We start from the raw sequence: 23,695 nt of genomic DNA, 5'->3' as shown, positions 1-23,695 counted from the left end.
AACATGCCTGGGGAGTTTTATGTCTTTAGGAGTCAAGTATATCTCTGGGCCATGATTGACCCTTCCTCGCAGCTTCTGGGTAACCAGTTCACAAGAAGCTAAAGCCTTGGGGATAATAGGTGCTTGAATGAGTTCTGCATAGACGTGGTCGGCTTGAAATGGAGTACAATCTCCAAGACCTCAACCTGTTGTTGCCTTCAGTGGGTAGCTAGAACAGATGCTATAGTTGCACCAGTCTCTGGAATGGGAGAAAAGTAGAACTGACCTAGCATGCAATGATAAGGCCACCTGGCTCTGAGAAGAAAGTGTGTACATTCCTTTAACATGCCTGACATATTGGTTCACGCGATCGGTGAATCTGCCAAGCTCTTCTCTAATTAACAACCTTTACGCCCCAAAGCGAGCACACTGTGGAGACCTGCGGCTGCTCCTGCAAGCCACGGCAACTCCATTTACTCCGCCAAGAAATCCCGTGCTCGCGCTGCTCCGTGGTTGCCGGCCGGGCCTTCACCTGGAGTAGAAGGAGAGCGTGCACGGGGGTGAGAGCATGAACACTCAGCAGTGTGTGCAACTTCCAAAAGTGGCTGAGGGGAGTGTGTGCTCCCCTAAAACCATCAACACAGCTCAGGTAAAGGGGGCTGGCAGCTCCAGAGAGGGTGTTATGGAAACCCAAAACACATCTAACATCTTCATTTTAAAAAAATAATTGAGGGCTGGAGAGATGGCATAGCGGTTAAGCGCTTGCCTGTGAAGCCAAAGGACCATGGTTCAAGGCTCAATTCCCCAGGACCCACGTTAGCCAGATGCACAAGGGGGCGCATGCGTCTGGAGTTCGTTTGCAGGGCTGAAGCCCTGGCGCGCCCATTCTCCCTCTCTCTCTCTCTCTCTCTCTCTCTCTCTCTCTCTCTCTCTCTCTCTCTCTGCCTCTTTCTCACTCTGTCTGTCGCTCTCAAGTAAATAAAAGTAACAAAAAAAATTGAGATTTCTTTTTAATGTTTTAAATGCTTAAAATTCCCTGCACTAAACACAGATCAGAATGGACTTGTCTCTGTAAGTATCAGGAATATTACCATTATGGTATTTTGGTAATTTCAGCATAAAATATACTCATCCAATGAGCTAGAATGCTCAGGGTCTTGGGTTCAATCACCAACACTGTCCAAAAAAAAAAAAGTAAGTACAAAGAGATTCATGTTTAAATCAATCTTTTCAATCATTGTATTAACCATTTTTCCTCCATTTAAAAAAGATTTTTATTTATTTTTTGGTGAAAGAGAGAAACAGAGTATGGGTGAACCAGGACCTCTTGCTGTTGAAAACAAACTCCAAACACATGCACCATTTTGTGCATCTGGCTTTATGTGGGTACTGGGAAATGGAACCAAGACTGGAAGGCTTGGCAAGATAGTGCCTTTAACTACTGAACCATCTCCCCAGCCCTTTTCCCCTAGTTTTGACCAACAGTTACTAAAATTTGAGGAACTATGGATGCATGTAAATTCTTATGTTTGCTTGCTAATTTTTGCTATTTTGTACCATGTACAATAAAGACATTCAATAGGGTAAAATTTTGCCTCTTTTTTGAGTATCTAGAAAACATGAGGGGAAGATTAGTGTAAGAAATCTCTGCATTTTATTAGCCTATTTTTATCCATTCTAGAGGGCACACCCTCAAGTCCCAAATTAAAATTTAAAAACAGAGGCTGAAGAGGGCTCCGCAGTTAAAACGCTTGACTACAAAGCCTAATGACCTAAGGTTCAGTTCCCCAGAGCCCCTACAAGGCCAGATGCACAGAGTGGCACATGCATCTGGTCTTCATTTGCAGCAACTGGAGGCCCTGATGTGCCCATTCTCCCTCTCACTGTCTTTCTCCTTGAAATAAATAAGTACAAATATTTTTTAAGCAACATGAGGGAAAGAGTAGTGTGAGAAATCTGCATTTTACTAGCCTATTTTCTCCACTCTAGAGGGCAGACTTTAAGTCCCTATAAATTAAATTTTAAAACCAGGGGCTGGAGAGATGGCTCAGCAGCTAAAGGTATTTGGTTGGAAAGCCTAACAGCCTGGGTTCAGTTCCCAGTATTCACATCAAGCCAGATGCACAAATTGACACATGCGTCTGGGGTTTGTTTGCCATGGCTGACGTGCCCATATTCACTCTCTCTGCTTCTCTCGAATAAATAAATAAAAATATTTTTTAAAGCCAGGAATAGTGGTGCACTTAATCCCAGCACTCTGGAAACAAAATTAAGAGGATTGCTGTGAGTTTGAAGCCACCCTAAGACTACATAGTGAATTCTGGGTCAGCCTGGACCAGAATGAACTACCTTGAAAAAAAAAATAAAATAAAAAATAAAAAATAAAAAATAAAAAAAAAATATATATATATATATACATATATGAATACAATGTAATATTATCCATATGGTACCCCAGCCAAAGACATTCTATATTTATCGCTTTTAACTTGCCCCACAACAACAAAAGTATTATCTGCTTTTTATGTGATTTTTCTTGCCAATTTGAGACTATATTATAAGCATTTACAAATCTTCTGTCGGAAGATCCAGGTATCCAGTATCCATTTGTTCTTCTTGTTCTGTTTTCTTTTCCCTTTTGTTTTATTTTGTTGTTGTTTTGCTTTTTGTGCTGGCATCTCGGTAGAAGGTAGCAAAAAGAGAGTTGTCATTCTCAGTGAGTGGCCACGTGAGCGTGCCCCACTTAGCATGGTGTCCCTCAGGTCAGCCTGTGATAAAGCCCAAGTCAAACAAGGCTACAGCCTGGATGTTTCAGGTGCTAAGGATCTGACCAAAGGCCGTGGCCAGCCCTGACTCTCAGGTCCTCAAATGGTCACCTAAGCAGTGGTGTAAATTCACTCTTGGGCCATCATAGTGGCCCCAGCACTGGTGAATGCACAGGCTGGCCACGGAGGAGCTCGGGCCTTCCCGGAGCTACAGATCAGGGTGGACGTGTTGATCTCTCCAGCAGGCAAGCCAGTGTGGTGGCTCGGGAATGACAGTCCCGCTTCTTCTCCCCACCCTAGGTGGAGGGGCCGTGGCCCCTGTCACCTCCAAAGAATTGAGCCATGGTTCACAGCTCAGCAAAACCTCATCAAGCCAGTAGCTCATTGTCTTGTGTTTTGCAACCCTCCAGAAAATGGCCTTCCAGCCTGGGACAAGCCGAAGCCCTGTCCCAACCGAGGGCAGGACTGGAAGCTCGTAGGAATGTCGGAAGCCTGCCTGCAAAGGAAGAACCATGAGGACAGGCGCGGCTCCCTGAAGAGTGAGCAGACGTCCCCTCACCTCCTCCCGGCCACCTGGACTAGCTCTATATTCCACCTAGACCACGATGAGGTGGCTGATCACAACGTCTCCAGTGCCCAGGCCTTCCAGACAGAGGAGAAGAAGTGTAAAGGTAACCTGCTTTAGACTGGGGCACTGTCCCCTTTTCAGTGAGGGGACGATACCTGGGAGCTAGCTGGCCTCCATGTCTGCTTCTCCATGCATTTCCCCTGTTTCTCCCAAGTGGTCTTTGTCCTCTCGTTCTCTTGTCAGCATGAGGAAGCAAGTGGGGTCCAAAAGCAAGCAGTCCATGCAGTTTCGTGTTGTGCTGGACACTCGGGAGAAACCTGTTGGATTTCTTGAATTACCAGGACGGTAGTTAGTATTGGCTTTAATTCCACTCTGGGCTCCGAGTGAACACAGATGTCGTTGTGTTCAGAACGGCTTGCTGTGAAGTACGTATTATATACACATGTGCAATGTTTCTTTTCCCAATTGTGTTAGTGGCTAAAGAGATTTCAATGTCTGCCTTTAACCCACATAGACAACTCACGCTCAAAAGAGGTTTTAACTTGTTATCCTGTAGTCACTAAATCCTATGTCATCACCCTGAGTGGGGAGATTAGGGTCTTAGGAGGTTGTCACCTTGCAGAGAAAAAAGACTCAAGTGGAGCACGTTCCTGCTCTCATGAGACTTAACTGTTCATCACCTCAGCTCGCCCCACCCGACAGATGTCTCGGATGATCCTTTTATGGTCTTAGGGTTCCCCAAAATCTTGGCTTCTTAACTCAGTTTGTGTCTGTAAGTGCTCAAGAGGTCTGTGTCTGTATATGCACAAGATCATGTAACTTCCCATTATTTTCCATTAGGGAATTAAAAAAATTAAAAGGTCACGATTTTTTTTTTTTGGTTGTTGTTAAAGATTTTTACTTGTGGTAAGGTTTAAAGTGTGTGTTTAAAAATCTTACAATCATATACCAATGTACAATAATGAAAATTTGTAAATATTCCTACTTAGGAGCCATAAAGGGCTTTTGCCAACCAACTGCTCGATCTTGACCATACACAGGTACACAATTCTGTTTAGTGTTCTTGTGAAAATGTTGAGGTCTCCTGGCCTTTCTGAAAACACTTGGGAACCTCTTTGTAGCTTCCAGCTTACCTGGGAAATAGAGCAGCAAGATTTTTTTTTTTCATTGGAAAATAGGGTTATCTAAAGATAATGGCTGAATAGGACCCAGACCTCCACTTCGAGCACTCAGGGTAGTCAAGCCACTCTCATTCCTTTTGTAGAGGTTTGCATTTAATTTCTGCATTTATTATTTAGGAGGCTTGGGACGTTGAACAGCCTACTTAGAAAACTTGTAATATAAGGTTTTTCATAGGAATCAGGCATCTTCACGTGGTTATGAGTGTGTCTGTATGCACATTTGTTTGAAGTACAATTCAGATTTATAAGCAGATTGTATCTCTCAATTTTATAGGCTGCTTTAAAATCACGCCTTCATTCATCTAGCACTGTCTTTAGGAGAAATTCTGGCCTTGGCTTCTTAGAGTTCCAAACATCATGCTGTTCAGTTTGTTGGTGTAACTTTTTATTGTGAATTTAACACATGAGCATACTGCAATTTGTTCATAATCCTCTCCCGTTGCCTTCACTAGTCCCCTACCCATTTCAATCTCAGTGAACACACTCCTCTTTTCACGTAACTCCTATTCTATTTTAGTGTCTCCTTCTTTCCTTTCTTCCCCTCCTCCATCTATGTCAGCATGTTGTCAGGCTCTGTCCTGTGCAGGTCTTCTGGAGGTAGTCACCTGTCACCCCCACTGGGAGGTCATGAATGCATCAGTCCCATTGTGCCCAGAGGACAGTGTCCCAAAGCACTTCTCCCCCACCCTCTGTACCTTACATTCCTCCAGCCCCCCTTTCACAGTGTACCCTGAGCCTTGCAGGGTGTGGTAGAGGTCACTTATAGTGCCAAATTCTCAACAGCCTCTGTTTCCAGCACTTTGATGAGTTTTGAGCCTCCGTAGTGTCTTAATAGCGAGGTGAACTGGGTGTGGTGATGCACACCTGAACTTCTGGCACTCAGAGGGGCAAGGCACAGGGACCACGAGTCTGAGAGGAACCAGGGCTATGTAACAAGGCTGCAGCTAATGACAAAAAGTAAAGCAAGAGGAAACGGTTTTTGGATCCAAGCCAAGCATAGCTGAGACACAAATCTTTGCAGTGACCCATGTGGGCTAGACTCCAGCTCTTCCTTGAGCTAACTTGTATGACTGTTGATGAAACTAAATAAGAAATGTACCAAAGCATTTAGTACAGGATCTGGCATCCAGCGCTCTTTAAACAGCACCTGTCATTATTCCTGGGAACATCTTTCTTGGCCTGTGTCATTAAATCACGTTCATGGCCTGAGTGGCGCTGGAAGGCTGGTGAGGGGGGAGCCAGGGAGGATGGCATGTGAGGGCAAGTGTGAAGTTTTGGCTCTTTCTGCTCTCTCCTTCACAGACATCTGGAGGGTTGTGCAATATGAAAGTACAGTTAAATCATGAAAGTCCATCTTCATGACTCTAGTATTAAGAGAAAAGGAACTAAGACACACTTTCCTGCAGTCTCCAGAAATGCTGCCAGGGTTTGCTTTGATCTGAGGACTATTTTGTTCTCAGTCCCCTGATTCAGCATGAAAATGACACTAGGTGACTCATGTCAACCTAAGGCCATGAGTCTTCTAAAGCTGACTTCACTCATTCCAGCAAGTCCGGGGAAACAGTTTTTCTATCTGGAATCGGTTCTCCTCTAGCCGCTGTGCTGGTCTCTGCATCTGTCAAGCCCTAGGAGGGCAGGGCTCCTTGACGCCCGTTCTTACAGGGTATTTACTTCCTGGCTGTCAGCCCCAACCGCCTCCCGCACCATGCGTCCATCCGCAGGGTCTACCAGTTGCCTCCTGTGCTCAGGCACCCTGCTTGGTCTCCACAGATGTACAAGGAGTGCTACAGCCAAGCGGACAGTCGACTGGCCTCACTCCAAAGACCTCACATGTAACTGCAAACAACCAAGTGGCCTTGATAAATTTGTGATAAAAGGATCCCAATCAATAATTTGACTCCTTGAAGTAACAATAGACAAATTTCCAAATCAGCAATCTCTCCAGGCTAGCCCAGAACAGTTCTGGTGTGATCTGTGGGCTGCAAATTGCTCATGAACACTCTCCACTCATGCTAGGACAGAAATCAATAAGCTTTAGAACCTTCCATATCATCTTAGCATGGCCCCTGACACCCAAACTCACCCTCTGTGGGTACAGCACACTATGCAGGGAAGAGATAAGCTAGGTGTCCTTAGCCTTACCTCATCAGTCATGTGTGGCCATCAAGGTCTTATACAGTAGAAGAGACATTGTTCCAGGCTGGAGAGATGCCTTAGCAGTTAAGCCACCTACCTGTGAAGCCTAAGGACCCAGGTTCAATTACCCAGTACACACAAAAGCCAGATGCACATGGTGGCACATGTGTCTGGAGTTCATTTGCAGTGGATAGGGGCCTTGGTGCACTCATTTATTCTCTTTCTCTCCCCCTCTCTCTCATAAATAAATAAATTATTTTTTTTAAAAAGAGGTATTGTTCCATAGTGGAGCAGATGTGTGTGTGTGTGTGTGTGTGTGTGTGTGTGTGTGTGTGTGCAGATGCATGCAGCCTGTGCTCACATGTGTGGAAGCCAGAGAAGAGCATTAGATGTCTACCGATACCAATCACTCACATGTTTCTTTGACGTAGAGTCTTTCACTGAGCCTGGACCTGCCCTTGTTTGGTCTGACTGGTTGACAAGCAAGCCACACAGTGCTTCTCCAGGCTCTATTCCCCTTAGGACTAGACTTACAGATGTGCTGGGGAGTCTAACCCAAACCCTCTTAAACCTTTGAATTTGCACAGCAAACACTCTTACCCACTGAGCCAGCCCTGAACCAGATTTTTGTAATAAATTTTTTTACATATTTTACTTCTTTACTTGAGAGAAAGAGCGAGAATGGGCATGCCAGGGCCTCTAGTCACTGCGAACAAACTCCAGATGTGTTCACCACCTGTGCATCTGGCTTTATGTGGGTCCTGGGGAATCAAACTGGGGTCCTTAAGCTTTGCAGGCACGTCTCCAGCCCACCAGATTTTTTAGCTGTCTTTTACTTCAAAGAATTTGGGAATCACTGATCTGTGTTTACAATACTCTTTTTTAAGTATTTTTTATTTATTTTTTTCAAGGAGAGAAAGAGAATGATTATGGCCTCACCAGGGCCTCTGGCCACTGCAAACAAACTTCAGACACAAGTGTCACTTGGTGCATCTGCTTTTACATGGGTACTGCGGAATTGAACCCGGACCATTAGGCTTTGCAAGCAAGCGCCTTTAACCACCAAGCCATCTCCCCAGCCTGTTTGCAATACTCTTAAATGTGTTTGCTGTAAGCTTATTTGTGGTGCGTGTCTCTTGCATTTTGGTCTGCACAGTTCTCATCTGCACACATGCGTTCCTTCTGGTGACAGGTGTGACTAGAAGGAATGGTCTGAGGTCCCCCCATCCTGCTTCAGAGGCTGCAAGCCCAATCTGCTATGGTGTCAGTATTAAAGGGTGTCCCAACCTTAAGGGAGTTCCTTCCATTCCCATCCCACCTCACACAGCCCTCCCAGGGGTTCTACGTCATAGTGCCGTGGGAGCTTCTGTCAAGGTTAGAATCTCCATCCCTCTGTCTTGAGGACCACAACCCATCCCTGACTACCTCCTCCCCTGCCAGAGCCTAAGACGAAGTATTCGACACTCCATGTGGCCTGCCAACATAGGCACTAACAGCATTTCAAACAGCTTGTTAGAAATGAGATTCCAAACTCAGTATGGTAACACGTGCCTATAATTCCATCATTCCAGCGGTAGAGGCAGGAGGATTGTGCATTCTAGACCAGGTTGGGATATCTAGTAAGACCCTGTCTAAAAGAAAGGGCTGGAAGAGAAGAAAGAAGCAAGATCTTGGGTCCCACCTGAACCACTGAACGGAAGTGTCTGGAGATGGGCTGGACTCATCAGGAACCTGTGTTTGAACTGTCTTTCTGGTGGCTGACTCTTGCTGGGAGTCATTGGAGAACGGGAGAAACCATGTTCAGGGCCAGAGAGGTCCTGCCACCTAGTGGGTGCTGGGAGATCTGCATTTCTTTCCTCTCCCTGCTGCCCAGGGAGCAGCATTCTGCTCTCCAGCCCTTTGGGCTTGGCTGCCTTGTCACTCACCCGCTGGTAACACTCCCCTTGGGGCTGGAGCCTTTTTGAGAAACCCACACTAGATGACTAGGGCCTGATCCCCTCTGAGATTCTTATAAGGCTTCTCCCCTCTGCTTGCTCAGGATCCTGAACTTCTGCCAGGCCCTTGACACATGAGCAAGCTCCCGGAGCTGCGTCTCACCCGCCCACTGAGCTCACAGACGCCTCTATGCCAGACAAACCCTTCCCAGAACAGCAGCGCCTGCGGAGGACAAGCAGAGCCCACTGCCGCCCTGGTCACGTCAGGAGGACAGTAGCGATCGAATGATATCGATATCATTGAACACTCTCTGCACATCCACACTGCATGCTATAAAATCAAACAAGTCCCAGAGTCCCAGGAAATTGGGATAATTTTCACGTATTATTTTTTCTCATTAGAAAGCTCTATGTGGGGCTGGAGAGATGGCTTAGCTCTTGCCTGTGAAGCCTAAGAACCCAGGTTCGATTCTCCAAGACCCACGTAAACCAGATGCACATGGTGGCACATGCATCTGGCGTTCGTTTGCAGTGGCTGGAGGCCCTGGTGTGCCCATTCTCTCTCTCTCTCTCTCCCTCTCTCTCTCTCTCTCTCTCTCTCTCTCTCTCTCTGTGTGTGTGTGTGTGTGTGTGTGTGTGTCTTTCTCTCTCTCCCTCTCTCAAATAAATAAATAAAAATAAAATATTTTTTTAAAAAATAAGTAAATAAGGCCTGAAGAAATGGCTTAGAGGTTAAGGCGTTTGCCTGAGAAGCCAAAGGACCCAGGTTCAATCCCCCAGGACCCACATAAGCCAGATGTACAAGAGGCATATGCATCTGGAGTTCATTTGCAGTGGCTAGAGGCCCTGGCTTGCCCATTCTCTCTGTTTTCTCCTCTCTCTCTCTCTCTCTCTCTCTCTCTCTCTCTCTCCCCTTGCAAATAAATAAATAATTTAATTTTTTCTTTAGAAAAAGTAAGCAAATAAAACAAATAATTCCTATAATATTTTAATTAAAAATTATATTTTAATCATGGACATAGTGACTCATGCCTGTAAGTCCAGCATCTGGGAGGCTGAGATAGGAGGATCACCATGATTTCTATGCTAGCCTGGGCTACACAGTGAGTTTCAAGTTAACCTGGATTACAATGAGGCCCTGCCTCAAAAAAAAAAAAAAAAAGAAAAGAAAAGAAAAGAAAAAACTTACAACTCCATCTCCCAAGGATAAAAAGTACTACATTTTTTCTAATATTTTAGTCCCTTTTTCTGTCTTTTTTCACAAACTTGGGATCTTCTAAGGCATGTCATTTTTAGCTAAGCTTGAAATACTTAGCAGCAGATCATGGACACTGTCCCGTGCCACTAAGTACACTTCTGGATCCTGACATTTATTGGTAATAGATTATTTTGGCACCAGCCCCCAAGATTTAGAGCAGTTAAAGTGTTTTTTTTTTTTTTGAATAATGTTATGTCAGCAATTGGACAGACTATTAATTCACACTCTTCATAAAAAGACAATTTCAAGTGATATATAGTTCTCACCAAAATAATAAATTGTAAAAAATTGAAGACCCAAAAGCACATCCCGGTGGTGTGCATGGCAACTTAAACACTCACCTTTTTAGCGGTTATCACTGCCTTTGTCCTTCAGGAAAAATCTCGAGGACATCATGAAGTGGCTGAGGGGTTACACAGCTGGAGCTCGTTCACCTGCCCCCCCCCATCTCTGCTCACCCTGTGCCCTCCCGGTCACTTACCACAGCCTCAGTCCTGCCGAGACGGGAGACTGGGAGCCTTAGGGATCAGCGTGAAAACAGGGGCTCTCTGCCAGCCTCTGTGATGCACAAGGCAGCCCTGAACAAGCCTTAAGTAGACCAGGGAGCCAGAAATAAAAAGGCAAGAAAGAAAAGGTGTCAGCTAGCACAGAGGGGGTGAAAAACACTGGGAGCAGGGCAGCGTCCACAGAAGGCACACATCAGAAACCCGAGTTCTATTCCGTCCAACCTCACTTCTGGAGAAGTAGCCCAAAGCAGACTGACCACCGAGGGAGGGCAGTCATGAATCCAGGGTCAGCAAGCCAGGCCTGTCATATCCTGAAATGTGCATCTGACCCCAGCATGCCTCTGAGGATGCTCTGGCTCACAGAAGTCCTTGCACAGCGCCCCAAAACGAAGAACAGTGCTCAACCGTTCTCAGCACCCATGCTTCTGTGGCTGAGAAGTGGGAAGCAGTCTAAAGTCTCCATTCGTGGGGCATGTTCAAGGACGTTATATTTCTGAGATATCTACTAGAAAGATAAAACACTGTTTTTTTTTGGGGGGGGGGGTAAAGGAATAGATGATTTCAGGAATGTTTAGTAAAAGCAAGCAAACATGTGACCTCCTTATCTCCCTTAGAGCTTAGATGTCTACATAGTCATTGAGTACTAATGCCCTTGGGGAAAAGTTCCCAGGCACACATCACACCTGCTTCAGGAGATGTCTTCAAAAAGAGGTGAATAAGGGCTGGAGGGATGGCTTAGCGGTTAAGGCATTTGCCTGCAAAGCCAAAGGACCTAGGTTTGATTCCCCAGGACCTATGTAAACCAGATGCACAAGATTGTACGTTCATCTGGAGTTCGTTTGCAGCAGCTGAAGGCCCTGGCATTCATTCTTTCTCTCCCTCTCTCTCTCTCCCTCTCTCTCTCTCTCTCTCTCTCTCTCTCTCTCTCTCTCTCTCTCCCTCTCTCATAAACAAAATTTTAAAGAGAGGTGAATAGAGATGGCACCAGTCTCTACTCTACGTAAAGCATGTTCTAAGATCATTACAAGAATGTATAACATGTGATTTTTAAATAGCACAATCATGTTTTCAGATATCATAAAGTGACTCCTTGCTGTTTAGTTCACCAGCTCAGGGCAAATGTTTCACCCTTTCTGACCTTCATCCCACTTAGATTTAATATGATCTGGCTTCCAAATTTGCTGTATAGATGAAGGGTAATATATGTAAAGCCCTCAACATAAATGTCTGGAACGTGATACAGATGAAATAGATGATTACTGTTCTCAGGATATAAACAATCTTATGCAGCGCCCCACTGGTTTTTATTACTCTCTCTGACCTCGAGTTACTTTGTTGAATATATGCACTTATGAAGAAAAGCACACTGAAGCGCCAGGCCATAGGTAGAAAGGGGGCATGAACATTAAGAGTCCATAGCCGGTTGGGGAGATGGTTTAGTGGACTGCTAAAGCCCTTGACTTGCAAGCATAAGGACCTGAGTTTGATCCCTAGAACCCACATTAAAAGAAAACAACAGGAGCCGGGCGTGGTGGTGCATGCTTTAAATCCCAGCACTTGGGAGGCAGTGGTAAGAGGATTGCTGTGAGTTCGAGGGCACCCTGAGACTACATAATTAATTCCAGGTCAGCCTGAGCCAGAGTGAGACCCTACCTTGAAAATCAAAAAAAAAAAAAAAAGAAAGAAAGAAAAGAAAAGAAAGAAAACAGGGCTGGAGAGATTTCCCAATGGTTAAAGACTCTTGGTTGCAAAGCCCAGGTTCAATTCCCCAGTACCCAAACAAATCCAGGTGTACAAAACGGCACATGTGTCTGGAGTTCATTTGCAGTGGCAGGGGACGTGTGTATGCTCGATCTCGCTTGCGCTCGCTCTCTCTCTCTCTCTGTCTTTCTCTCTCTCTCTCTCTTTCAATAAATAAATATTTTTTGAAAGCTGGGCATGGTGACACCTGCTTGTAATCCCAGCACTGGGAAACTGAGGCACTTGGGGAAGCTACATGAGGCCAGCCAGCTAGCCTAACTGGTAAGTTGTAGGCCAGTGAGAAGCTCTATCTAAAAAAAAAAGTACACAGAACCTGAGAAATAGCACCCAAGATTGTCCTCCAGCCTCCACATGTGTGCACACCCGTGTGCACGTGGAGTCACACATACATGGGAAGAATTCGTATCGATAGCCAACGTATTTTTGCAAATGTTTTTAAAATGTAAAAAATTGAAAAAGAAAAAAGAAGGGGTGGAAAGACGGCTTAGCAGTTAAGGCGCATGCCTGCAAAGCCTAAGGACTCATGTTCAACTCCCCAGATCCCACATAAGCCAAACGCACAAGGTGATGTGTGTGCAAGGTCGCACACGCACGCAAGGTGGCACACACATCTGGAATTCGATTACAGCGGCTAGAGGCCCTCACATACCAATTCTCTGTCTCTCTCGCTCTCTCCCTCTCTCTCTCTCTCTTCTCTCTCTTTTCTCTCTCTGTCTCTCCTTCTCCATCTCGTGCTCTCGCTCTCACTCTTGCCGTCTCTCTCATAAAAAAAGAAATGGCAAGTCTGTTAGGCTTGCCTCAAAAAAAAAAAAAAAATTGAGTAAGAAATCACCAGAAATATCAAGTAGCTGAACTGGAATCAGATTCAAGCATCCAGCTCCAAGATTTACCTCTTTCTGATGTCCTGAGGTATGACCCAGGAGCAGACACAAGCTAAGGGTGGCCCCTTCCACTAGGGTGTACCCCACACACATCTCCTCACAGTCTGGGCTTGTCTTCTGTTGCTGCCACTTACCAGTCATTCCACCTTGGACATGGCATGTAGCCCGTCTGAGCGTCAGTCTTCTTACCTGTAAAATGGAGACCTTTTCAGATAGAATTATGGAGAGAAATAAGCTCCTCGATGACATCACGGGTTATACCGTGTGCTCAATGAATGGGAGGTATTGCTGCTCAGGTCAGGTGGGAAAATCAGGGACAAGTGGATGCCTGTGTCACAGCACATTGAAGACATATGTCACCTGTCATTGCCTGACAAGGACTGACCCTGAACACAGGTTGAACCTACAAAGAAGTTCCAGTCAAATTTAGACAAGCATGCAAACGATCATGGGCTACCAAGATACCCCAAGAATCCCCAGCCCGCGGATGCCATCAGCGCCGAGCAGACACGTGGGAAATGTTGGAACACTTGACTGTGGTTTGGTCCTTGGCTTGACACTAACCACTTAGCATGGGATAAATCACTGTTTCTCTCCAACAGAGAACATAGTCAGAGATTAATTGACTACAAAGAAGGAAGGGACATGAATCTACATTCCATTGTTAAAGTAGCTCTTCAATTTGAAAACCACATTTCCTCTTATGGGGAAAAACAAGGCAAAATACATTAAGTCATCACTGACCACAAAACCCTAAGCTGTAATCATTATGACAACAGAGGACAAGATCCAGGGTCGATTGGGAAATCAGTTACCGCATGTCATCTTTTTCAGTGTCCTTATTTCCCCTGGGACACTCTTGCCCAAGACCCCAGGAGCTTTCAGTCTTTCCAAACCCCATTTTCAGTTCCCTAGAAAGTTTCTGAAACTATACATGGCATCTGTCAAAAGCTTATTCTCTTCAAGGCACGGGTGATTGATACTGGCTGTGTCCTTACCTCTCAAGGAAGGAAAGCTTTGAAATTTGAGTGCCCAGAAGGTGGCTCTCTCAGTGACATCACAGGCAATGACGTAGGCAAACCATGTCCCCTCTGCCTGTGACTTGCCTTGTCACCGGGCTAGTCTGTTGCTCCTGTGAGTCTGTTTTGTAGCTGTTTCTCGTGGTGAGCTGTACTTACAAATGAGTCTTTCAGATCCGGACAAATTCAGCCCCTTTGATACCAGCCTGTAGCAAATTAACTTTGGAAATAAGATGAGAGTCAGGAAGCCTCTATGGTCCAAAGTCATTCTTCATGGTCCAAGGTCATTCTTCATGGCATTGACCTGACCCTAGATTATGACCCCTGGTGAAGATCGATTCTCCTTAGTCAGTGTTCACTTATACGAGTAGCTTGACTAATGTTACTGTGTTGCAAATGGGACTGCTCAACTCAATTATGTCTGCCATCAAGCTGCCTGGCATCTGGGTTAGAAGGCTGGGTTTGGGGTGACAATTTGCTACCCTAGATAGCAATATTCTATGAGTGGCAGATGTGACCCAAACTCCCAATAGTTGTCCCATAATACACAGCTATAAAGGCCATACTATTTCAAGTCAAACCTCAGAACTAATAAAAAAGACACTTACTGGGCTCTTTGTTTGAATAACTCTGGGAAGAACGCCTCATAATAAGCTTAAGATATAAAACGAAAGGTCAAAACCTATGTAAGTAAGATCTTCTGCCCTTTAGGAGAAAGAAAAATACATGTTAATTTTGCAGCACTTTCAACTAAATGGGTTTCCACGGAGACAGGCATCTGCAATGGGCTCATCTCTTAATATCCATGACCAGACACCCAGGCCCGCAGGGCAGAGCGCCTCCTCTGCCCCTTCCTGGTCACAGGTGATGGTCACTTCTAACTTCCCTTTGAAGTGCCCATTCTAGGCCTGAATCATTTCCTTCCCCCAGAAAGGAAGGGCACAAATGCCCGTTCTCTGATTCGTGTGTGTGTGTGTGTGTGTGTGTGTGTGTGTGTGTATTGTGCAGGCATGTATGCATGTTCATGTGTGTGTGAGTACACCTGTGCGCTTGCACATGTGGAGCACAGAGGTCAATGTCAGGTATCTTCCCCCATACTTCACCTTATCCTGTTATTATTTTTATTAAGTGGAACCTTTGTGTGGACGCAGCATGGGCTGGTTCCATCTCTCCCTCCTCCCTGCTCCCGTTGCAGTGTGGGTCCTCCTCAGTGGGATTGCTGGTGTTCACCATGCGGTTGTGAGAGCAGCAAGCAGTCACTGTGGGGGCGGGGCAGTACCTCTGAATACTTCTTTCCATCCCCTCTTCCATAAAATTCCCCGAGCCTTGGTGGGGGTGTTATTTATTTATCTGTAAGCAGAGAGAGAAGAGAGACAGGCGTAAAGAATGAGAATTGGCACGCCAGGATCTCCAGCCACTGCAAACAAACTCCAGACACATGCGCCACCTTGTGCATCTGGTTTACATGAGTATTGGGGAATTGAACCTGGGTCCTTAGGCTTTGCAGGCAAGCACATTAACCACTAAGCCATCTCTCCAGCCTGGGGTGTGTTTTAAATCTACTTTAGTTGTGAGCTCTTAGCAGCTTCTGAATTTCTGCTTTGGTGCATTTTGAGTCTCCTCAGTGTCTGTCCGCATCACCCTCACCCAGGCTGTCAGGCTCACTGTGAGAGCAGCACTCTTGCTCAACTCACCAGTTCCTGTGTGGTTTCACCTGGGCCCTGGCCGATGTGTGAAAGGTGGTTCATCTCGTGATAGGGTGTCAGCTATCCTTGTCTTGTTCATAAATTTGAGTTGTCCCCAGTTTTTCCTGCCTTCTGTAAGAGAAAAACAGATTCTCCAGTGGAGAATGACACCAGAGAAGGTTAAAGGGGATAATGTGGAGTCTTTCACTGAACCCAGAGCTCACCAGCAAGCCCGAAGGTTCCACTTGTGTCTCCCTGCTCTGCACTGGGATAACAGGTGCATACCACCACACATAGCATTTTACACGGGTGCTGGGGATCTGAACTCGGGTCCTCATGCTTGAGCAACAAGCGCTTTACCCACTGAGCCATCTCCTCACCCCTTGTGATGCTTTGTTAAGCTTTGTAATAACAACACAACAAGCTTGCTACCAAAAAAGGAATGACACATTAACCAATCTGACCCACTTTTTCCAGCGAGTCAAAGGCCATTGGATTTTGCCTATGATTTTATTGCAAATCTAGCTTTTGGGCTGGCTTCTGTTTTGAAAAATAGAATAGGAAAAATAAAATTGGTCGCCAATAGCTACTAGTCATCAAGTTTAAGTTGCATGTTTTCTTGAGGCTCTCTAAAGCCAACGACTCATGAATTCCTTTTAGTATCTTATTGTACAATAACCTCAGACTTACCACACTATGAACTGAAGTTCCTGGCAAGAAGTCACACCAGCATTCAAGGCTATGATTGTGGGGCATTGGAGCCACGGCCAAGTTATCTTGGGCTGTCTTAGCCCCTTAGTGGTCTTGTATTACCCACCTCTGGGTCTGGTCTAATATCACGTGACTATTAGGTAAATCCTTTAGGAGGTATGAACAGACCCCTAGCTTCCACCAACCCAGAAGCTAAGGATGTCATCAGAGAGCACCATCGACGTTTCCCTGCTGTGGCTGTGACATGCCTCCTGATGTCACCATTCTATTAGAAATGTTTTGATTTGTGTGTGACCTTCTGTGTTTTGTTACTATAAAAACTCCATGAACTTATCATCATGTTGGAATATGGAATTGGGGTCTATGGTCACTCATATTTGGCTCCAAAATACACTCTCTGTTATTCCCTTTGAGGTGGGGTCTATATTGTTTGAGTGATGGCCCCCAATGCCTTTCACCAGGGTGTCTACTGCTGGCATTGTGCCTCATTCACTTTATCTTTGTGTGTGATTTTATATGTGGATGTTTTGCTTGTGTTTTACATAGCGTTATTATTTTAGAGAATTGTTGACAGTAAGTTATAAACACTCCCCTTCACTAAAAATATATCTCCTAAGATAATGGAAATCCTAGGGCTGGAGAGATGGTTTAGCAGTTAAGGCACTTGCCAGCAAAGCCAAAGGACCTAGACTTGAGTCCCCAGTACCCACAGAAAGCCAGATACGCAAGATGATGCATACATCTGGAGTTCATTTGCAATGACTAGAGACCCTGGTGCATCCATTTTCTCTCTCTCTCTCTCAAATAAATAAATATTTTTTAAAAATGGAAATCCTTCACTGTAATAGAATTATCAGAATTGAAACTCGACATTGATGCAAACTATGGTGTAATTGACAGACTTTATTGAAATATCACACTCGGTTTTCTTCCCACCCCTGGACAAATATGAGTCTGCTGGAGAGAGGACCTGCCTGTAACAGTTTTATGGGTTTTGGTTGTAGGACAACTGCCATCCACCTGTTATCTAACTCTAGCCTTGTTTTTGGCCCTGGCTACACTTCATTTTCTATCATTTAGTTGTGTATTTCAATTTGCCTCTCCCCACAACTTGATCCAGGTGTAACTGACAAACAATTTGCATATATTTATAGTCCACATGTGTTTCTATGATAGCTTTAGACACTGTTGAGTGATTACAACAAGCTAGCTAGCATGCCAAATCACCTCATATCCTTAGAGTCATTTGTGATGGAAAAAATAAAAATTTTAGCTACTTAATAATTTTCAAGGAGGGCTGGAGAGATGGCTTAGTAGTTCAGGCACTTGCCTGCAAAGCCTAATGACCCAGTACCCACGTAAACCATATATACAAGGTGGTGCATGCATCTGGAGTTAGTTTGCAGTGGCTAGAGGCCCTGGCATGCCCATTCTCTCTGTCTCTGTCTCTGTCTCTCTCTCTCTCTCTCTCTCTCTCTCTCTCTCTCTCTCTCTCTCTCTCAAGTAAATAAATATTTTTAAAATTTTTTAAAAATTGTCAAGGAAACAGGCATAACTATAGTTACCATGCTGTGCTATGGATCTCAAGGATTCATTCCTCCTGTCTAACTGAAACACTGTCCCCTTTGACTGACATCTGTCCATCCCCATGCCCTCTGCCTCCAGTCTCTGGCAGCCACCATTCCCTTTGATGTGTTCAGCTTCCACATCTAAGTGAGCTCATATGGGTTTTGTTCCTTGCCTGGCTTCCTTCAGTTAGCTCAGTGCCCTCCCCGTCTGCTTGAATCTGGACTGTGTCATGGTCTGTCTCTGTTTTCAGGGCATTGACATTTTTGAAAGCATGCAGGCTGACTCTTCTACAGTATTTCCCTCAATTTAGGTTTGACTGATGTTTCCCCATGATTAGAATTGAATGATAATTTTTAGCAGAAGCACTAAAAAGCCATCACATCACATGTTCTTTCAAAATGTGCATGTAATTATGTGGCTCGGAAATAGTTTCCATCTTGCCAAGCCACCTGTGTCTGCATGTGAGCCGGCAGGCTGGCTCACGGCCTCGCTCAGCTAGAGCGAAGTGCGTCCTGCGACAGAGCTCTTCCTTTTTTCTTTGTTAAGCGAGTGCGTATGATGTGCATGTTGGGGAGGGCAGTGTGCATGTGTGCGCCATGGCACACATTTGGAGGTGTGAGGAGAGCCTCAGGATATTTTATGTCTCCTACTTCACTTAACACAGAGTCTCCCTTGTAATTGCAACTGCATGTGCACCAGTATAGCTTCTAGTCTCTGAGCTTGTACACATTCCTAGGTGTGGATGGCATTCCAGACACATGAGACACTTTACATAGGAGCTGGAGGGTTACTACCCTCAGGCAGCAAGCCTGAAATAAGTGCCTCTAACCAGCCATCTCCCCAGCCCCTCAGTCCTCTGTCTAAACATCCAGTAAATGCTGTGAGGGCGAATGGATCAAGACTAAAAGTTGTCCATTTCCCTGAGACATTTAAAGCTGGAGGCTGAGATGTGGAGGACTCCTGGGAGGAAGAGAGTCTACATAGTCGAAGGACGCCACTGTGGGTCACAGTTGGTCCCACTTCATTCTCTTCTGTTTTAACTGAATGTTCTTTACATCCCACAAACCAATCAATCAGATTAAATTTATAAGACAACTAATGTTGGAGGGTCCTTAAAGTTACTCTGGATATTTACTCTCTACCATTCCAAAATATTTTGATTTTTTTTTAAATGAGAATTTCAACTTGCCACTTCTGAATTTGTCTCTCAGGGGAACCAGCAAGATACGTATAACAATCTTTTTGCAAGCAAGTGCCTTTAACCACTGAGCCATCATTCCAGCCCAGCATATACTCTTTAGTGGTCCTCTGGTTTTATTATTGACTTATGTGTGTGTTGTGGATGGACATCTGTGCATGTACCATAATGTGTGTTGGATGTCAGAGGACAGCCTCCTTCCGCCTTTCTGTTATTTACTTAGGTGTGTGTGATGCGGATGTCTATGGGGGCACCTGTACCATAGCGTGCATTGGACATCAGCCTCCTTCTGCCATTTGTCAGTCAGAAGCTCCTGCTCTCCGAACTTCCAGGTCCCCGGCTCTGCCTCCCGTTGCCTAGCAGCATTCAGATTACAGGCCCATGAGCTGCTTCCATACAGCTTTACCTGGCGCTAAGGAGGGTTGAATTCAGATGGGCAGTTCTGCAAGGAAGTTCCTTTAACACCCCAAGCTATCTCCCCAGACCCTGGAGCCCATCCTTTAAAACTAGTATCAGGAATCCCCTTCCTTTCTTATCACTTCATCTTGATCCCTTCCCCACTCCCCGTTAGGGTGACAGTTTCCTTCTTTACAGAGTCACAACATTTTCTCCAAGTGCCTGCTACATTCTTCTCTGCTGTGGCTTTAGAACATGCCTTTTGATTCACTAGACACTACGAAATCATCTTGAGTTTTACCCAAAAATTGTTCACTTGTTCAAATGCTTTCATTTGAGAGTGCTCTATGTGCTCTGTGCTCTACCATGTGCTGAGAATCAAGTTCAAGGAGGCACGCCCCTTCTGTCACAGGATTTCAGACCTGCTGGCCCAGCCTTGAGTCTGAGTTTGAAATTTGCTACAAATCTGTCGAAAACCAAACAGTAATGAAAATTCTGTTGGCCAGCCGAGTGAAAAACATGTCTCTTGTTATTGAAGAAATATTAATTCCTTATAGTATGCATACATATGTATATATATAAATTCTCCGTAAATGTGTACATTTGTTTTTGTGTACATTTGTTTTTGTGGTGTTAGGAAATCAAGTGTTCTACCACTCTGCTAAATTCCCCACATATATTATTTTATGTTTCTATGCACAAATTAAAGGTAAATTTAATTTAAATCTAGAAAAAAAAGGACAAATAATTCCATTTTATTTCATGCTTATATAACAAGTGACATATTCAGTGCATAGAGGTCTGATTTTCTGTTTGTTGATGCATTTTAACTCTTACGGTGTATGTTCCTACATCCTTAAGAATGGGTTGAGTCACTAATGAGGTTAACTTTTCATTTTGATTTTGAGAATCAATCCTGATTAACTCTAATAATTTATAACCCCATGCCTATTTTTATAAAACTTCACTGCATATAACTCACATGTCATAAAATCTCTTGTCTTGATGAGTGGATCACGACAATGTGACGCACACATACTAGGGAGTTTGATTCAACCACAAAGAAGGAAATTATGACATTTGTAAGAAATAGATGGAACTAGAGGTTGTCATGTGAAGCAAAATAAGCCAGATTCAGAAGACAAATAAAGGGACTGATAACAAAAAGTTAGTTTAACAAATAAATCCTTTTGTTTTAAATGGGAAGATCGGTGCTTGCAATGTATTTATAGAGGCATGGAATCTTACTTTAGGAAATTCCCATCCCCCAAAAGCAACTTGCCAGTTTAGAGTTCTGCCACCACTTGCTGATAATGGGGAGAGCCTTCTCTGAGACTCTGGACAAACACAGAAGGCTACGGATCAGTGTGAGCACTGCGTCTTCACCTGGCGTATTGCCCTGGGGGTTCACCCATGTTGTGTGATGTACCAATCCTTTGAACTTCCTACCTTCAATTGTTCTTGCTAAAATTTTCAAGCCTGAGTAGAAGACAAAAGTGGAAAACAAAGCAGAAGACTTTTGAAAGCTACATCTATTGTGATATGGTCTAGATTTTTGCACTAGCTACTCTTAAAGGTAAAACACAAAGTAAATGTAAATGAGTCTATCACTCATTCATTATCCCTATTATTAGGAAAATGTGTGTTAAAATTAATCATAGGCATGTTATTCTAGGATATAGAAAGCAAAGCATAGCTTTTAAATGTCAAAACCATTTCCATTCAAACAGCACTCAACCTTTCAAATCACTTGGCCAGTGAGTTACAATGAAATAACCATCTTAACACAAGGAAATGTATCTACTTGCAATAAGTGACTCCAGACTACACTTGATGAGTGGCTATGCAAGACTCATGTGAAGCATAAATGACATCCACTAAAAATGCTCAGGAGCATGTATTTTTCTGGAGGTAATACGAAACATATTAGCCATCACAAACATATGAGCTGGCATAAAATTGGCACATCTTTATAAAAACAAATAAATCATGAAAGTGACCTTGGAATTTGTATTGAAACTTGCAATCAGTGAGCCAGAGCTTACAAAGCATTAAAATAATCCTCCACTTACAAAAGCCACAAGAACTAGGCTCTATGTTCTGGAATGGAAACTCAAAGGTCTGAATTTTAATACTAACGTCTTCCCAGCATAGCTATGCAAGCCTGAAAAAAAAAAATCATTCCTATAGTTTTCTACCCCAGGAAGACTTCAGAGATGGTTACGAGACCTTTGCAACAGACCTCATCATGATGTTTGACCAGTGTTTGAATTCAACTTACATCAAAACTGAAATTTCATTGTGCATCTTCTAGAATGTGATACATGGGATGCAAGAGACAGTATCGCAATCACTGGAGATTTGCTTCTGAGTCAAACATTCATTCATGCAGATGGACAGATGCTCCACTAGAAAAGGAAGCACATTCCGTGACTGAAACAATGTTTGAAATACATGTCTAAAGTCTCCCTGAGCTGTGCGTGTCTTTGTGGTGTCTTTCTTCAGCTCTGGATCCTGAGTTCTCCTTGACTAGTGCTGCTCCCCCAAAGCATGAGGACACTTGATGACTTGACTGCAGGGATCGTGTACTCAAGACACCACATCAGAACCCCAGCCAGTGATGAACATAGTCCCCCATGGGCCACAGCACTCCAGAGAAGCCTTGAAATGACAGATATTGGGGATATTGGGACTTATAATCAATATGTTACTTGGAGAACAAATGGGACAAGTATTTACTCATGCTGAAATCAGACATATGCCATGTATGGACATATGAAAAGAAAGGTCCTGAGCTGATATCCCAGCAAGCCTCATTTAACAGTGTTCTAGGGGCATAAGTTCCCTTATCTGAGACCCTCAAATAGGATAGATCCCAAATGATGAAGGATCACGATATGTTGTATCCTACTAGCCCTACAGAATCTCAGGTCCCAAAGTAAGCCACTCGTGGCCAGCAATGAGGTGGCCCATGTCTCTAATCCCAAGTCTCGGGAGTCTGAGGTAGGAGAATCACTATGAGGCTGACCTGGTTTTACGGAGGAGAGGGGGACAAGTAGAGACAGACCATCCTTTGAAGAAAAGTGGAAAGAACTACTTAGATAGGAGGCCTATAAGGAAAGATAACAAGATCTGGAAGTTGCTGGGCTATCCGTGGATTGTGGTTATGGGGGTTGGTGTAAGTTGAGTGCTTGAGGAATTATGATATGATTGTGTTCACGGGGGCAAGGATGCCAGAAGTCCTGAGTACTAGTTACAGCCTTGAGTAGCAACGGCAGTTTGCTAAGTACTGTGACACTGGAATGCTGAGTCACCTAAAGATAAATGAGAGGCAGCAAAACTGAGTAAGGCTGGCCAGGTGGAGCCCGACACTTGTCCTAGCCTTATTGGGCTTTCAGCCCAATGACAATGACAGCCCAGCGGCCCAGAGCAGGGACAAAGAGAAACACAAAAGTCCTCCTTGGTGGAGCACCACAGCCCTGGTCCTCATCAGTACGAGCCACAGCACCAGTGACCCAGCGTGGGGTGGCTCATGCTAATGAACTCACACAGGGAGACCTTGGGAATCCAGGACTCAGTGTCACAGTCGGAAAGGCTAGAGAAACTGACCAGCTAGGGGACAATTTCTCCAGCAGTGGATCTTGAGTTTTGACCCACAACCCACATCAAAAATCCCTCAGGGGAGCTGAAGAGATGGCTTAGCGGTTAAGCGCTTGCCTATGAAGCCTAAGGACCCCGTTCGAGGCTCGGTTCCCCAGGACCCACATTAGCCAGATGCACCAGGGGGCGCACGCATCTGGAGTTCGTTTGCAGTGGCTGGAAGCCCTGGTGCGCCCATTCTCTCTCTCTCCTCTCTATCTCTCTCTGTTGCACTCAAACAAATAAGAATAAACAAAAAAAAAAAAAGTTAAAAAAACATCCCTCAGGACTGGCAAAGGCACACGAGGGGCTTCCACTCCATTATACAGTCTGGGGCTGGCCTTAGACTTTGAATTTCTAAGAAGGGCTTGGAGATGCTAAAGTACTGGTCCAGGAACTGCTTGTCAATGACGGAAGGACTTCAGACTCTATTCTGTGATCTCTGTGGAAGCAAGAAGAACAAAAAAAAAGGACTTTCTTTAGCTGATTTATTCTATAAGCGACACTTT

The 23,695-nt window shown here is 44.6% G+C and overlaps 1 protein-coding gene across 3 annotated transcripts in view; it reads left to right on the top strand.

Annotated features, from left to right (window-relative positions):
• The window catches only part of Thrb (thyroid hormone receptor beta), a 385,099-nt gene that overhangs the window by 300,562 nt on the left and 60,842 nt on the right, over positions 1-23,695 (top strand). For all 3 annotated transcript variants that reach the window (XM_045135632.1, XM_045135631.1, XM_045135630.1), the window contains one exon: positions 3,155-3,415. In XM_045135632.1, the coding sequence (XP_044991567.1) occupies positions 3,155-3,415 (261 nt within the window). The remainder of the gene's footprint in view (positions 1-3,154; positions 3,416-23,695) is intronic.

The sequence above is a fragment of the Jaculus jaculus genome, chromosome 16 (genome assembly GCF_020740685.1).
Source record: "Jaculus jaculus isolate mJacJac1 chromosome 16, mJacJac1.mat.Y.cur, whole genome shotgun sequence".
Taxonomy (NCBI): domain Eukaryota; kingdom Metazoa; phylum Chordata; class Mammalia; order Rodentia; family Dipodidae; genus Jaculus; species Jaculus jaculus.
This window is presented reverse-complemented; position numbering and strand designations above follow the sequence as displayed.